Source organism: Girardinichthys multiradiatus, chromosome 19 (assembly GCF_021462225.1).
Source record: "Girardinichthys multiradiatus isolate DD_20200921_A chromosome 19, DD_fGirMul_XY1, whole genome shotgun sequence".
In the NCBI taxonomy this organism is placed as follows: Eukaryota; Metazoa; Chordata; class Actinopteri; order Cyprinodontiformes; family Goodeidae; genus Girardinichthys; species Girardinichthys multiradiatus.
This window is the reverse complement of record NC_061811.1, coordinates 34,680,047-34,695,683: the sequence shown is the minus strand read 5'-3', so window position 1 is coordinate 34,695,683 and position 15,637 is coordinate 34,680,047. Positions and strand designations below refer to the sequence as shown.

Here is a 15,637-nt window from a genome sequence, read left to right as displayed (position 1 = left end):
TAATGGTCTCCAAAGTCACTAGATGTCTGTTCAAAAGAGAAACTTTGGAAAATGGTGGAAATGGAGACTTTCTTCGTCCATCATGTGCAGATCTGTCAGCTGGACAGGCATGATGAAGAAAGACCTTCATCATGCCTGTCCAGTTGACTAATCTGCAACAAGAATTAAAGCAGTTCTGAATACAAAAGGGGTCCAACCCAGTACTAACAATGAAAGACAGTTCAAAGGTCGTAAGTCCTGTATGATTCTTTAAATTGCACTGGTTGTACAAATTGTCCAGATGCTGAAGAAGCAGCAGCGCCAAAACATGGCACCACCACCACCATCCTTTTTTGATATGTTGGGCTAGTTTAATTTCAAATATAACGTGATGCACATTTTCACATCAATCCACAGAATATTCTCCCATAAGCCTCGAGGATCATCTAGATGTTTTTCTGCAAATCTCAGACAGGCCTTTGTGTTCCATTTTGGCAAGAGTGGTTTTTACCTTGGAACGCTGATTTTACAATCTTAGAATCTTTAGAGTCTCCTTCTTATTGTTGGATTATGAACCCAGAGCTTAACTGAGGCAAGTGAGGTCTGCAGTGCTTTAAATGCTATTCTGGATTATTTTGTGATCTCCTTGTTGAGTCATCAATGCATGGGGTCATTTTGGTTGGCCAGCTATCGTGAGAAGGTTCACCACTGTTCCATGCTCAGAAACCCTTTCCAGACAGGTGGACAACAATGACTATTTTTCATGTGTTGTTAAATTTATTGGGGCATGATGGGTTCCTGTTTGAGATTTTGTAGCCTACCTAATGTTGAAAGAGAGGTTATTTTAAAGAATTACATTTTTTTCATTCTTCAAGTTTGCCAGTAATCTGGTCTGCATGTGGCTAGTAACATTAAAACAAATAATGTGAATTGTGATTAATCACTGCTGTTTCATGATTTTATAAGTGGTGGAGGCAGGTTGGTATGGATAGCTTTTCCCCTATAACTATTTGTCACTGTGGTGCAGTTGGTAGCACTGTTACTTTGCAACAAGAAGGTCCTGGGTTCAACTCCTGGCTGGGGGTCTTTCTGCATGGAGTTTGCATCACCAGAATATCTCTCTGGGTGCTCTGGCTTCCTCCCAGAGTCCAAAAAGATGACAATTGGTTTCTCTAAGTTGCCCTTGGGCGTGAATGAGTGTCTGTGTGGCTCTGCGATGGACTGGCGACCTGTCCAGGCTGTACCCGCCTCCCGCCCAATGCTGGAGATAGGCACAAGTTTCCCTGTGACCCACTATGGAAGAAGCGGTAGAAAATGACTGACTGACTGATCTGCTATTAAAATCAGTTTGATGATCTGAAACATTTACGTTTGACAAAAAAAGTTCAACAAGTAACCTGAAAGGGATTAAATATGTTTTTTGCTCTGTAAAATGTTGCAGTATTATGCATCTAATGTCATTTGTGACATGTCTTAACTTTTTCCCTTTGTGTTGGTAATACTGAGCCAGATAGAGAACCACCTAGAGGAGAAGGGTTCTGAGTATGTTTGTTTGACTTTCATCACTACAGGTAACAGGGCGAGTTGAATTTTTTTTTTTTGCACTGTGTTAACACCACTTACACAACCGTTAGACATGCAAATAAGCCCAAGTGGGTCCCAACCATGTCACCAAAAGTAGTCATACCCTCCGTGGTCTTCCACATTTCACCCAGAAACAACAGTATTATAGTTTTATGTGTTAGGCCATCATAAAGTCATGTATAATTGTGAAGGAGAAAATAAATTATACTTTTTTTTTACAGATATAAATCTGAAAAGTGTGTCTTGTATTCAGTCCCTGCTGAGTCAATACTTTGTAAAGTTTTTGTGGGTCTATCAGTATTGCATATCGAGAGGCTCTTCTTTCAAAATAATATAAGCTCAGTCAGATTAGACAGAAAGCATCGGTGAACGTCAATTTTAAAGTCTTGCCACAGTTTCTCAATTAGATTTTAGATCCTGACTTTAAACTTGGCTATTCTAACACATGAATGTGCTTTTGATCTAAACCAAGGACTCGGGTGCTCGAAGGCCTGTTGTCCTGCAACTTTGAGATGTGTCCATGGTCCAACACACCTAAATCGACTGGCTGAATTGCCTCCTGAACATGCAGTAAAGATCTATGGAAGGTTTTTTCCAGTATTGCCTTGTATTTAACTAAAGCGGTTCCCAAGGCCTGTAGAAGAAATGCATCCCGACAGCATGATCCTGCTCTATGTTTTTTAGCTATGATGACAGTTCAAGGTGATGTCTGGATGTGTATGTAAGGATTATGATTATTATTTACTTAATATTCATCAAGAATTATAATTTAAAATCATAATTTGAAAAAAATTAATTTCTTAACCAAAAATCATTACTTACGAATAGAAATCAGAGATGTCCTCTGGTGTTGTGATTATGGGCTCAAAGCTCTTTAATAATTACAAATTATTAACCAAACCACAAACTGTCACCGAAGGTGTGGGAACTTTGACCTTGTTTTGACAGATAAATCACTCTTGTCTGAGATAAACACAATCGCTTCTCTTAATTATATATATGAAGATTTATTGAAGCCAAATAATCCTGATATACCATTATTCTGGTACAAAAATCTTCACCTAACTAACAAGCACTATTCTACGCAAAGGGAATAACAATGACTACATAACAATGATAATAAAAGAAAAAAATACATATATGCGCATTTAGTGTCTATGAAGATCAAACCAGTAGTTTTATGGACCAAATGTGTAATTTGGGTTAAATGGGAAGATAACTCCTCCTGGTGTTCTGATGTCTCAATTACAGCGATCAGCTGATAAAACGATGGGGCCACGCCCCTTTAGCCACAACCAGCTGATTGCCCCAAATCTTGAACAAAGAGTCATAAACTCTGACGCGGGAACTCAGTGGAAAATCTCCAGCAATAAAATTGGAACAAAGAGTGGTCAGACCACGAGGTACAGACCGCAGTTGCTTTGAATGGAAAACTTTTAAAAGTCCGACTTCTAACTCCTGGCTGATTAGGGATCAGCCGGACAAAACATTAACCACGATTCAGCAGCGCTTGTGCACCAAATCAAAACACAGCTCAGCATAAAACACTTCAATCAGTATAGCATGCAACAGGTTAAGACCTTAGACTAACTACTGGTGATTCTAAATCACCTTCACTATGCCTCATCCTGCCCAGACCTCTAACTGCACCTATCCGGTTTAATATGAAAAGAATGAAATTACTTTGAGCTTGATTTCTTCTCTCCACCGGTTGAGGAGGGATCAGGTCTGACGAAAAATGAGGGGAGGGGGGATCACGCGTCCATAATCAGTCAGTCAGTCATTTTCTACCGCTTATTCCATAGTGGGTCGCGGGGGAGCTGGTGCCTATCTCCAGCAGTCTATGGGCGAGAGGCAGGGTACACCCTGGACAAGCGTCCGTAATCAAATCAAGAAAAAAAACGGTAACTTCTCGTCTGTCCAGGAAGGGAAAATTAAAACCGTTAGTCGACTGAATCACAAGGAGGGAAACTCATCTCCTTGGAATTAAACCCTATGTGGGTTTCACGTGCGCCAGGTGTGGCGTGGTCTTTGATCGGCATGAATAAACCTGCTGACCTTCTTCAGACAGATTTCCAGCTTTCAAGCTCTTCCGGGAATGGCCTTGTGGAGCAAAAGTTCGCCTACGAGGTTTTGTCTCTCCAGATATGCGCCTCCGTTGCACTGTCCTGTGAGACAGGCGGGAAATGGCCACAAAACTGTCCATCTCAGCCGGTTTATACTCCCAGTGACGTCAGAGCTGCGACGTCTGTTGAGCTGCGTGTGTCAAAATGTGCGACCAAAATGGATGACCCCAACATGTATTAGTCCTTTACTTTACAAAGCATTAAGCATGTGGGCCTAAAAAGTTCTATTTTGGTCTCATCTTACCAGACAACCTTCTTCCACATGTTTATCGTGTCCTCTTTGTGGTGCATTGCAAACTGCGAATGGAACTTATGTCTTTCTTTCAACAATGGCTTTTTCCTAGGCACTCTAAAATAAAGGCCAGATTTATGAAGTGGATGACTAATTGTTGTCCTGTCAAAAGGTTATCTCACCTAAACTGTAAATCTGTGCAATATCTGTAGCTCCTCCAGAGTTCCCTCCTGGCTGCTTCTCTTATTTATGCGCTAGTTGAACCGTCAATCAGTTTAGGTGGAGGGTCATGTTTGATGGGTTTTCATTTTGTTCTACTCTTTCTATTTCCCCACAACTTTACCTCTGATTTCTCCATCTGGTCTGTTTTTGGTCTTTAAGGAAACCCAGCAACTAATGCAAAAGGATTAACAAATGAGGTAAGCAGTTTTACAGTTTATTAAGTTGGGATTCAGTTGTTTTACAATCACACAGACATGCTGGGGAAATATAGCCAAGAGTAATACCGACATTTGCAGATAGAAGCCAAGAAAGGGATGAAGAAAAGGGAGAAAAAAGTTGGTGAGAAATGCAGCTGCACAGCTGCTATTATAAAGGGCAATCCTGACAGACATGAAGGGAGATGAAAGTCTGGATTCACATCTCCTCTCTGGCTTCTATCTGCCTCAAAGAAGCAGTCAATGAGGTGAAGAAAACTAGGAAAGACTACAACAGTGAACAAGTAATCCTGAAGAAAAAAAGGAACGAAGAAAAATTATTGTTGGCAGACGTGCAGGATATACTGTACTACAGCTGTATTTAATAAAAAGCACGCCAGTATTGATGTGTGTGGGGGGAATTTCTCCAAACAACCTGCAGATCTAAAAATGTCAGAGCTCCCTGTGATGCTCTGGCTGAGGATTTTCTCTTTTGAGCACTTAATGTGGATCTGGGGAGAAATCAAACTAACAAGTAGCTCAACTTGGAGACTTTCCTAAGAGTAAAAAATGGGACAAATTACAGTATTAATACAGTATCCATTTTTAAAACAGCAGATTCCTCCCCAGGGAGAGGATAACCTTCAAAGCAAGCACACAAGAGCTTATGAAGTTCTTATGGGCAAATAGTTATCTACAACAAGCAGAAAACACATCCATATGCCCAGGTAGTTTTAGTTCTGGTCAACTGGTGAATATAATTGCAATAGCAAACAAATGAGTGTCTCGAAGTAAAATAATAATCAGAGTGCACCACACTTTAGAGGTGCATTTTTCTGTGTTTTTGTACTTTATTCCTTATTTTTACATTTAGTGCTAGCACTTCCAAAATGAGGTGCCAAGTTTTCTTTGCCATAATAAAAACAAAAAAATAGAATCATCTCAACACTACCTCAGCTTACCGTATCACACACAATGGCATTTTTCTGATTTTCTATTATTGATGCAGTTGACTATAATGAAAAGCTGGAAACCAGGGCTGAGAACTGAGACTGTGTGTGATTGTTTGTGATACAAACTTCACTGCTAGACCAAACGAGAGAGATCTCATTTAATTGTTGGATTTTGGCTCCTCAGATGAGACATCCACGCATGCTTCAAGCCATGTAAATATTCAGCTTTACCAGGCAGTCATTAACTGCTAGCTAAAAGAGCCGTGTAAAGAATATTTAGGCTAGAGGGCAAAAGTGTTGCTCCAAAAACTACTCCAAAACAGACATGAGACAAATGAGTATTATTAGGGAGGCCATACCAGGACCCAGATTTCTCCATTCTAGAACCAGTTGATATTGATGTAAGGAATAACTATATTATCAGAGCAACCACTTTTATCCAGGCTTCAACCATCTCACCCTTAGTAGAAAGGAAATTGGTTCAAGCCTGCTATGAACTGTGATCTGCTAATACAACTGTGTCCCTTTCCACAGTAAAACAAATTTTACATTTCCATTGACTGATTGGCTGCTGTTAAGCTGTTAAGCATGGTGGTGGTAGCATTATACTGTGGGGTTGTTTAGCTACCAAAGGTAGTGATGCTATGCACGAGGTGACTTTGTTGTGCATGTACACTTATGTTATTAAAAATTAAATTAAATACTGTTCGGTCTGTCAGGTATTGACCTATGAATTCCAGCCCAATATGACAGTGGTATTAGAACAATAGATGAAAGAGTGAATTGAGCTCTGGCATTCAACAACTGCTCTCCAAAATTATAAGAAAGTTTTAACAAAATAATTAAACTCCAAGCTAAAATATTTTAATTAACCAACTCTTTACTAGGTTAGAACAGTTCAACTAAAGCTAGCAAGCAAACCTGAAAGAATAAAGGAAACTAATGAGCTAGATACAATTGAAGGAAAAAGGGAACAAATAAAATTGTTGAAAACCATAAGCATTAATATGACAGTTCAAGGTGGACATGTATGTGTAAGAATCAAGGTTTGCTTCAGCACAGTGCTCCACCCCCATTTCCTGTCTGCCTACTTTCTGAAAAAAAATTAAATAAAGGCCTCTAACCTTGCAGAAAGAATCTTTAAAAAAGAACCAAGGTTTATCTTGATGAATCTGCAAATTAGGTTATATTAGTTTTAAAACTAATTAAGGATTACAATTGGTATGTCTTCAATAGCCAGTCACAATCCAACATCAGCAGGTAAGTAAAACATTAATTTAATAAAATAATATTTAGAAAAAAGATTTGCCAAATTAGAAGTCAATAACCTTTGGACAATTGATTCGTAATGTTGTTTTAGACAGCCACCATTATTTTAGTAAAAATAATATTTAAGGAAATATTATTTGCCAGAATAACCTTTTGGACAATTTATTTTTAATATTGTTTTAATTTGCCACCAATTTCAAAGTCAGACTGTCTCATCTTCAGTTGTCACTGACAGATTATTGTACCCCAGAGGGATATTTTATTTAGTAACTCGTCACTGCATTAACTGTGGGATAATGTGGAAGAGGTTTCTGCTTACACATATCTGTATTTACATGCTTCACAAGGTTATACTACTGGATTTTCTAAAATCCTTAAATTAAAAACAAGGGCATTGAGTGTAAAAAGAATAATATTGAAAGTATAAACTTGTATTTATTAGAGTAATAGAAGTAGAAAACAATGTAAAAAAAAATCTATATCTGCTGGAAAATCATTTCAGAACCAAAGGTCACGCTCTGAATCTGTCATTATCTGTCTTTTAGGTTTGAGTTTAAGTTTCTTTTTGGTTTCTCTGTACTTCCCTGTTAATGTTCTTCAGTTGCTGTTATTTGTAGTTCATATTAGACCAGTTTTATGACTTATTTTTGTGTTTAGATGTTTATGTTCTTAGCGTATCCCTTTGTTTACTTATTCTTAGATTCTCTGCTCATATGTTAATTAGCCTCCGTCCTCCAGTTGCTTACTTTCTCTCATCAGCTGCTCCTGATTTCCCCTGATTAGCTCCCAGTGTTTGTTTTCCCATTCTCCACCCTACCTCAGTATTTATACTCTTTGGTTTTCCATTGTTCTCCACTTGTTCCTCCTGTTTGCTCTCCTGATGTCTTCCTGGTTGAGTCTTTGGATGTGTCCTAATTCAGGGAGTGGATCCTTCGAAGACTGAATACGTCACACGAAGGCTGTCCCAATTCATGAATCCTTCCGAGACTCCTTCAAATGCGGCCAACAAATATGTCCCTTCTTTTGCCCGATTTGAAGGATGGGTCGTGAGTATCCTTAGCGGTCCATCATTTCCCATGATTCATTGCGGCTCAAATCAGATTGGTCAAGCAGGGGCAGCCATGGTGGCAAAAGCTGTGATTAAATTTCTGCGACAGAAATTAACTTCTACAATGTTTTTAGTGCGGGAATATTACTATGTAGACGTGAAATATCTGCTTGATTTATTAAGACATCGCTTAATTTTAAACGTGCTCCGACGTGTTCGGATTTCTCCACTCCCGCTGTAAGGACCGGGTCCTTCGAATGATCCAGCCCCTGAATTGGGACACACCCTATGTTACTTGCCTGTTTCCCATGACCAATTACACCTTTAAGTTCCTGCTTCTTTATTAGTGTTATTAAACTCAACTACTCACCACACGGCTCCCTCACTCTGTTCTACACGTTGGTCCAGCACAACCATATGTCATAATGCTAGGGAGTTTTTGACCCACATCAAGAATCAAACAGGACTCAAAGAAGCAGTTCAAAGATTTATTTACAACTACAGTGATGTCTGACTTCAGGCTATCAGGTTCATCTGCATCTGAAAAGGGAGAAAAAGGTTAGCAGAGATGGTAGAAAACTATGCCAGTATGATGAACAAACAAGTGGCTTACTGGGCTCAGGGTCAAGCTAAGGCTGAAAGGGAGGCTAATGATCCTGGTGGTAATGTATCCATTTGTTTGAAGACATGAGGTCCAAGTGGTCTTTAGAGTTCTGTGGGTTCTCGCACAAAGTCTGAGAGTGGAAAGGTAGGCTGTGGTTGAAGAGGGATGAGCTGTTTGTTTGGTCCAAAAAGTCATTGAGAGGTCCTCTTCTGCCGATGGGATTCTTGTAGCCAATACAGCAGCCAGACTTTTCCATGTGGGACACAGAAAGCAGCAGATGGTGAGCTTCAGGAGAAACAGGCTGAAACACAAAAGCTATCAAGGAGCAGGTTTCACAAGGAATCAGAGGCTTGAGTTGACCATCAGGTGAAAACTAGTTGCCAAACAGCTCCTTAAATTTCCAGCAGCTAGGACTGGATGATTGACAACAGGTGTGCTGGCAGAAGTCTGCAGTCACTCTTATCTGCAAAGATCCTCAATTCTGAATAGAACTCAGACTCCACAAAAAAAACACTCACACACAAAAACCCACCAAGATCATATTATAAACCTTGAGGAAGATGTTTACCGAATATTTAAAGTTGCTATTGCTAGCTACGGTGGGCCCATCAACAAATTGGACCTTATAGAATGAGAATATGATGTCATTAACGGTCATACACATGTAAAGGTAGACAGACAAATACTTTTGGCAATATAATGTATAACATCCATAGATTTTATCATACTCCAACACACATTGATGTACAACGATTTGGAAAACATTAAGTTGTTACATCTCCACAACAAACTTCAAAATATAGTCATTTGAGAAAAAAGAATAGGAAAAAAAGAGAGGAAAAAAAAGTAGTCATATTCAATAAATTTGAATATTTTTGACAAGTTAATTTATTTCAGTAACTTAGGTCACTAAGTGAAACACATATAGATTAATTACACACACTGTTTCAAGCAGTTATTGCTGTTAATTATGGTGATTTCAGCTTACAACTAATGAAAACACGACATTTACATTAAAATTTAAATATAACATCGGACCAATAAAAAACATTTTTAATACAGAAATGTAGGCTTAATGAAAAGTATGTTTAATACCTAGTTAGAGAATGTTATTTTCAAGATTTACTTTTAAACTGATAAGTGAGCCTCATGAGAACACATATTCTAATATTGACTGGATAGAAAACAACACTTTTCAGGTTTAACATAGGCTCTTTATTGTATTCTTGTCTGGAATTTGACTGGGCCATTCTACCACATGAATAGGCTGTGGTCTCAACTATTCCATAAGAACTATCGCTGTATGTTTAGAGTCATTGCCCTGTGGGAAGGTGATCCTTTGCCCTTGTATAAAGTCTTTTGCCACCTAAGGATTTCTTCCACAATTTCCCTGTTTATAGCTCCATCCATCTTTCCATGAACTCTAACGAGCTTCCCTGTCCTATGTGGACTCATGAAGCATCTGAGGACTCATTCATTTAGATTTGGGTAACTCTGTATCTTCTTTGATTTCATTTTTCGTAGCTTATCTTTTAATTGATTTTATTTCACTTTTACCCAATATAGTTCTTCCTTGAGTAACTTAAAATATTTTTCTGTGAAGCATCTTAAAATTTGTATCTTGAAAGTTGCTACATCAATTACACAAATTTTCTTACTTACATAATAGTGATTAACATGTAGACCAAAATGTTCAGTTTTGATCTTCTTGCAACAGCGCCTCCTTCCACAGGTTTGCTTTCCCCACATGATGCCCCTCGCTGACTTGTGACAAAGTGCAAATGGAACTTCTTATGGGTTTCTTTTAACAATGACTTTTTTCTTGCCACTCTTCCATAAGGCCTCTGCAGCTCTCCCAGAGTTACCATGGGGCTCTTGGCTAATTTACTGATTACTGTCCTCCTTTCCCGGACTGTCAGTTTGAACTTGTGCAGCAATATCTCTTCATTTTCAACTGAAAAGCATTCAGAAAGATGTCCAAAGCTTAATTTATAAGCTTTAAAGCATTAAACTTCTCAAGACTTTATCTCTGACCTGTCTGCTGTGTTCCTTGGTTTCTACTGTAAGTTGGTCAATCACATAAAACTCAACTGTAGATAGCAATTATGTGGATAGCAATGTGGATAATTCCTGGAATATGAATACTTTTTTAAAGACAGTAGTAAAGTCACCGCCTCTCCAAAAGTAAAAAAAAAATAAAATAAAAAATGCTACAAAGCAAATTATCAAGATAAAAAATGTCAATGCCAGGGACCAAAATCGGTCTGGTTGGTTGTAAACAAAAGTTTACAGTGCAACTCAGATGAAACAAAATTACTAGGTCAACATAGTTGCAGTTAATGATTTGCAACATGGGGCTATGTACTGTGTTTGCACTGTGTACCTGATGTTTGTATAACCTTTGTCTGGTTCCTGGAACACTTTTGATGTGAAAGGTACATGCACTGAGTTTCATTTCTTACAGAGTTGTCCGTGCTCTCACCTGACTGGAGAACGGGTGAAGACATGGCTCCAACACTGGTGAGTCCCGCCGACCTCTTGGTGCTGATAATCATTGTGTCCCATTGTTTAAAACATATGAGCTTTTAGCTTAAGCAACAATGACAAGCTCCAAGACACCTTTAGAGCCTGTGTTATTACACAAAGCTCATGAAGACTGGCCGAAACCTCAGTTTTTCATATTTGCTTGACAGCTAACTGACAGCTAACTATTTACAATCACAACTATGTTTTATACATGTATTTAAATCTTCATCGTTCTCTAACTGTTCTAATTTCTTTTCATTCTGTTGAAGTTTGACATTGATGCAAAGCCAGGGGATCTGATTGAAATCTTTTGTGGGATGTATCACCACTGGGCTGTTTTCATCGGAGGAAATGAAGTAGTTCATTTAATTCCTTCAAGTAAGTCATCCGTCACATTTTGTGATCTTGCATAAAAATATGTTAACATTCTAACTTGCTTTTGTCCTTTCAGTGATGTTTTCTGGGTCAACTAGAGATTAGCGATTATTAGAGATTATATCTGTAACTTTATAAGTATAGTCTGTCTCTCTGTCTGTATGTTCCATGAAGCACATGGAGGAGGTGATCTGTGTGAGTTGTTCACCTTCCTTGACAGCAGCAAAGTTACGGTGAGGCGTCAGAAGATCTTGGAAGTGGTTGGGTCGAATCGTTTCCGTGTCAACAACCTACTGGATGATGAGTGCCAGCCTCGTGAGCCCGGCATCATTGTCAGCGAAGCTCGGAAGATGGTCGGACAGGAGCGACTGTACAATGCTGCCACTCATAACAGTGAACACTTTGTCACAGAGCTTCGATATGGCAAACCAGAATCACGACAGGTGGGTGAATCTTTATAAAATCTCTTTAAAAGGGTGATAAATGGTTTAAAAAAATTAAAATAAAAACTGGAAAAATAAATGATTCAGTCTGATGCAGCATCATTTGAGTAAATACAATGCAATTTAATAAATTAGAATGACACAAAGACTGATGCAGTGCTACAATACGAATAGCTAAGACATATAACCATTATATTAGTAAGGATTACCAAAATGTTTCTATTTGCTATAAATGCCAGAATATTTAAATTTCGTCCAATTCTGAAGTTTACATACATTTCCATAATATTTGGTTGAAATGCCTTTGAACTGTTTGACTTAGTTTAAATATCATCAGCATCCTCCCACAAGTGTGTCCCATTCCTCTAGACAAAACAGGTATAAAAAAACAAGTTTGTAGGCCGCCTTTTCACATAACCTCAAATATTGGATGAGATTAAAATCAAGAGCATGTCAATGCAACTCCAGGACACTGACTTTGTAGTCCTTAAGTCACATGTCACCATTTTGGTTGTATGCTTTGGATAATTAACCATTTGTAAGATATATATATATTTGTGCATACATTTTAACTTCCTGGCTATTGTCTTGAGATGTTGCTTCAGGATTTCTACATAATGTTTTTTACCCATGATGCCATCTGTATTTGAAATGCACCAGTCCCTCATGCAGGACATACTACAATATCCCAAGTGCTTACGTAGGAGGCAAATGGATTTCTCTTGTTGCTTGAAGACATTTCACCTCTCATCCTTCTTTAGTTTAGTGGACCTTTAAGTTGTAGTTAGAACAAACACACTATCAGTGCCAGCAAAGTCACTGATAGGCCAATTAGGGCACATTGCCCCATTAATGACCTTAATGTGTTATTAGTGTGACTTTTCTGACTACAACTAATACGCCTGTTACATCATGTTCAGACAAGGTCCTAGTTTCCTACTTTTTCTCCAATTTTAGTCTCACCATACCACAGAGCAAGTCTCAAAAAAGGAAGGTGTTTGTCCTTAAATGCATTTGTAAACTTTAATCAGCTTTTACTTGTTGCCTTTGAAGTAATGGTATCTTCCTCTCTTGTGAATGGCCACACATTTCACAGCAAACCCCATTCATCTCAGGGACACAATACCTGTCCCTCTTTCGGATTGGTATGATGGCGGACATTCCCATGGTGTTTTTACTTCTGTATGACTGTTTGAACAGATCATGAACGTGGCTGATTCCTTTTGGTTTTTCAATGATGTCACACAATGAAGCAGTGTGTTTGAGGTGTTTATTGAAAATACATCCACAGTTGGGCCACTAGAGCTTTTGCTGTTTTAATCAGAAGCTTAAGTATTTTAAATATTTTCCAACAAAAGCCATGACGTAATCATCTCACAATGGTTATTTTAGTATCTAAACTTTTGAATTTTAAGAAAGAAAGAAAAAAAATGTAAAAACTTCTCACTGACACAAAACAGGAAATGTTTAGTCTTATTTCATATCAGACAGATATTTTTATATGGTACATGTAAATATCTGGTTTCTACTGTATTACTGTTGGCCCAGGAATTTGGTCAGCAGGTCATTCCTTGGTGCAACACTAACACTGGTATGCTGTTGACTGTAAGGTACGGTAGCTTGTTCATAATGTATTGGCTGCAGTGTTTTAGTAACAGTAACAAGACATTTGACTCTTTTTTGCAGGTTCAAACTGCAGCTGTGATCGGAGGTGTTGCCACTGCTGGGGTAGCAATAGCAGTTGTGGGTGCTGCTTTGTTTTCTGCCTTCCGCAAAAATAAAGATAAATAAATAAAAAATAATCTTAATCAGGTGTTGGCAAAAGTTAGGATTTATGTTTTGATTATCTGTAAAACTTAAAGAATGCATGAAGAAAGGTTATTTTTTGTAATATAGTATTTGTTTTAATGTCTGCAATTAATATATGCATTTTCCAATGGAAATTATTATTTAATGATGTGAAACATTAAAATTAAAGGTTAATTTTTAACTAACTCTACATGCTCATCCGGGAGGAGGGAATGCTGCAAGTCACTGACTGGATGCAATCTGCTGGGTTTCCTTAGATAGAAAAACTTTTTATCCAATTTGAATAAAAAGCTAACTCCGACTGCACTGTTCAATTGTTAGGATTAATTGGAATGTATGAACCTGACTGTTGTGAAGTGCCTTGAGACAACATGTGTTGTGAATTGGCACTATATAAATAAAACTGAATTGAATTGAATTAAATTAGTTAATTTAATTTTTTTGTTGTAAAGAAATTAATTGTTAAAACTAGACCTTAGAAATTAGTCTTTTTTACACCTTTACACATGTAAACATGTGCATAGAGGGAGATTAGCAAGTGTTGAGGTTTTCCTCTCAAATCAAATCGAAGATTTTTTATGTAAATAACATTTGCTCTGTTGTGGAATCTATTACTAAGTGAAGAAGACTCAAAGTTAGCAATTTCAAGTTTCACTTAAGAAATTCAAAAATGAATCAGATAAAGTTAGGGATATTTGACTTTTAGGTGAAATTTAGTGTTTATTCTACAGTGATGTTATATCATGAAAGCATGGCATTTAAGTAGAAGCCAACAATGGTGATTTCCTAATCTCAAGGAATTTATTGAAACAAAAGCCAGCAACAGTGGTTGCTAACAGCACAGGCAGGTAAGCAACACAATCCATAAGCTGCATATCTGTACACACCTGTCATTCAAACACTGTAAAGACTAAGTACCACAAATAATGATGTCATGGTAACTTGAGAAAGCCAGGACCACATTTTAGAAGTTGGACTTTAACCAAGTCAGGACTTGTGTCATTTTCATTTGTTATCATTCAATCCTTAATAGAGAACTCTCATTGTTGGTACTCGGTGTATACATAAAAATAAAATACAACATTTAAGCAAAAATGAGGTTTATTATTAAGGTTCGAGTTAGACTACGGTACACTGAAGCATATTGCTGTGGGTATGTGACTTGAAATTAAGCTTTTGGAATCATTTTTCTTGGTAAGGTAATTTACAATTTATCTAAAAAAAAGCTGACAAGCACCTCAATTTTTAATTGTTTTAATTACTAAAGCAATTACATTAAAGGTGAGGCAATTGTCATTGAAATTGTTATTAGCAAACATGCTATTTTGTTCCCAGAAAAACACGCCATATACACACTTCATCATGACATGACCTAAGAGCACACACCATGACAGGTCAGTGTGTAAACAGTTTGGCTGTTAGTTACCTTTATTCAACTTAAGTCTCTAAAAAAATATTGACTTTACAGTTCTTAGTTTGGGATCAAGGATTAATCAACAACAAACAAATATTCTCAGTTTGCAATATATGTTATAAATTAAATTGCAAAATGTATTATTGTTGTTGTGAATTCATCGGATAAAATCTGATCTAAAATATTATTACAGTGTAGAAAGCCTCAAGGCTCAACACCAACAGAGTAAAGCTGCTTGCAAGTGGGGGCATCTAGGCTTTACCGACATTACAACTGATAGACCATTCCAAATTGTTCCTTCTGTCAGTGTCTGAAAGCGCTGTGAAATCCAGGGGAGGCTGTGGAGGCTGCAAGATGGACCTCAGAAATAATAAAACCTTTGGTTATTGGGACTTAGAACAGAGGAGTTCACATGGGCTGATTATTAAGCAAATACTCAGTTCAGAAATAACTTTCAAGTTCAACAAAAGTAAAGCACAGGACCTGATAGCGACACAATTTGATTCAAATAACAATCAAAACAACTTCTTTGAGAAACTTGAAAAAATTTACCACAACCTTCGTAAGTTTTTATTCTCACCTCCACAGAAACACTGTTCTGTGATTATTGCTAAATTTGATCATTTGACGAGAACCTTTATTTCCCCCTGCTGCGAAATAGAATTTGTCCCACTGTTGGAGTCAATTATGGTTGATGTGGGAGATCCTTTTAAGCAATAAACATAAACTGAATGAAGTCATACCAACAGAAGAAGGTTGGTAGATTTTTCTCTAAGCTTTATCATTATTATTAGATTGTGAAACTTTGCCAGAATGACTCATAATAAAGCGGTTTCAAAAAGGACAACCATAGAATAGC

The 15,637-nt window shown here is 37.6% G+C and overlaps 1 protein-coding gene and 1 long non-coding RNA gene across 2 annotated transcripts; one reads left to right on the top strand and one right to left on the bottom strand.

The window, feature by feature from the left end:
- Positions 1 to 8,081: 8,081 nt before the first annotated feature.
- Positions 8,082 to 8,655, bottom strand: LOC124884837. The gene is made up of 2 exons (XR_007042533.1): positions 8,221 to 8,655; positions 8,082 to 8,147 (listed from the first exon to the last, which is right to left on the bottom strand). It is a non-coding gene; the product is annotated as an uncharacterized LOC124884837 (long non-coding RNA).
- A 1,951-nt stretch (positions 8,656 to 10,606) lies between these two features.
- Positions 10,607 to 13,599, top strand: LOC124855715 (phospholipase A and acyltransferase 4-like). Its single transcript, XM_047345735.1, has 4 exons — positions 10,607 to 10,731; positions 11,007 to 11,115; positions 11,287 to 11,555; positions 13,242 to 13,599. Exons 1-4 carry the CDS (start codon positions 10,717 to 10,719, stop codon positions 13,344 to 13,346), a joined length of 498 nt encoding a protein of 165 aa, XP_047201691.1. The 5' UTR covers positions 10,607 to 10,716; the 3' UTR covers positions 13,347 to 13,599.
- The last annotated feature ends 2,038 nt before the right edge of the window (positions 13,600 to 15,637 follow it).

Coding starts and splice junctions, on each gene's coding strand:
- LOC124855715 (XM_047345735.1), top strand. Junction 11,116..11,286: donor AGTTCATTTAATTCCTTCAA/GTAAGTCATCCG, acceptor TGTTCCATGAAG/CACATGGAGGAGGTGATCTG. Junction 11,556..13,241: donor GCAAACCAGAATCACGACAG/GTGGGTGAATCT, acceptor TCTTTTTTGCAG/GTTCAAACTGCAGCTGTGAT.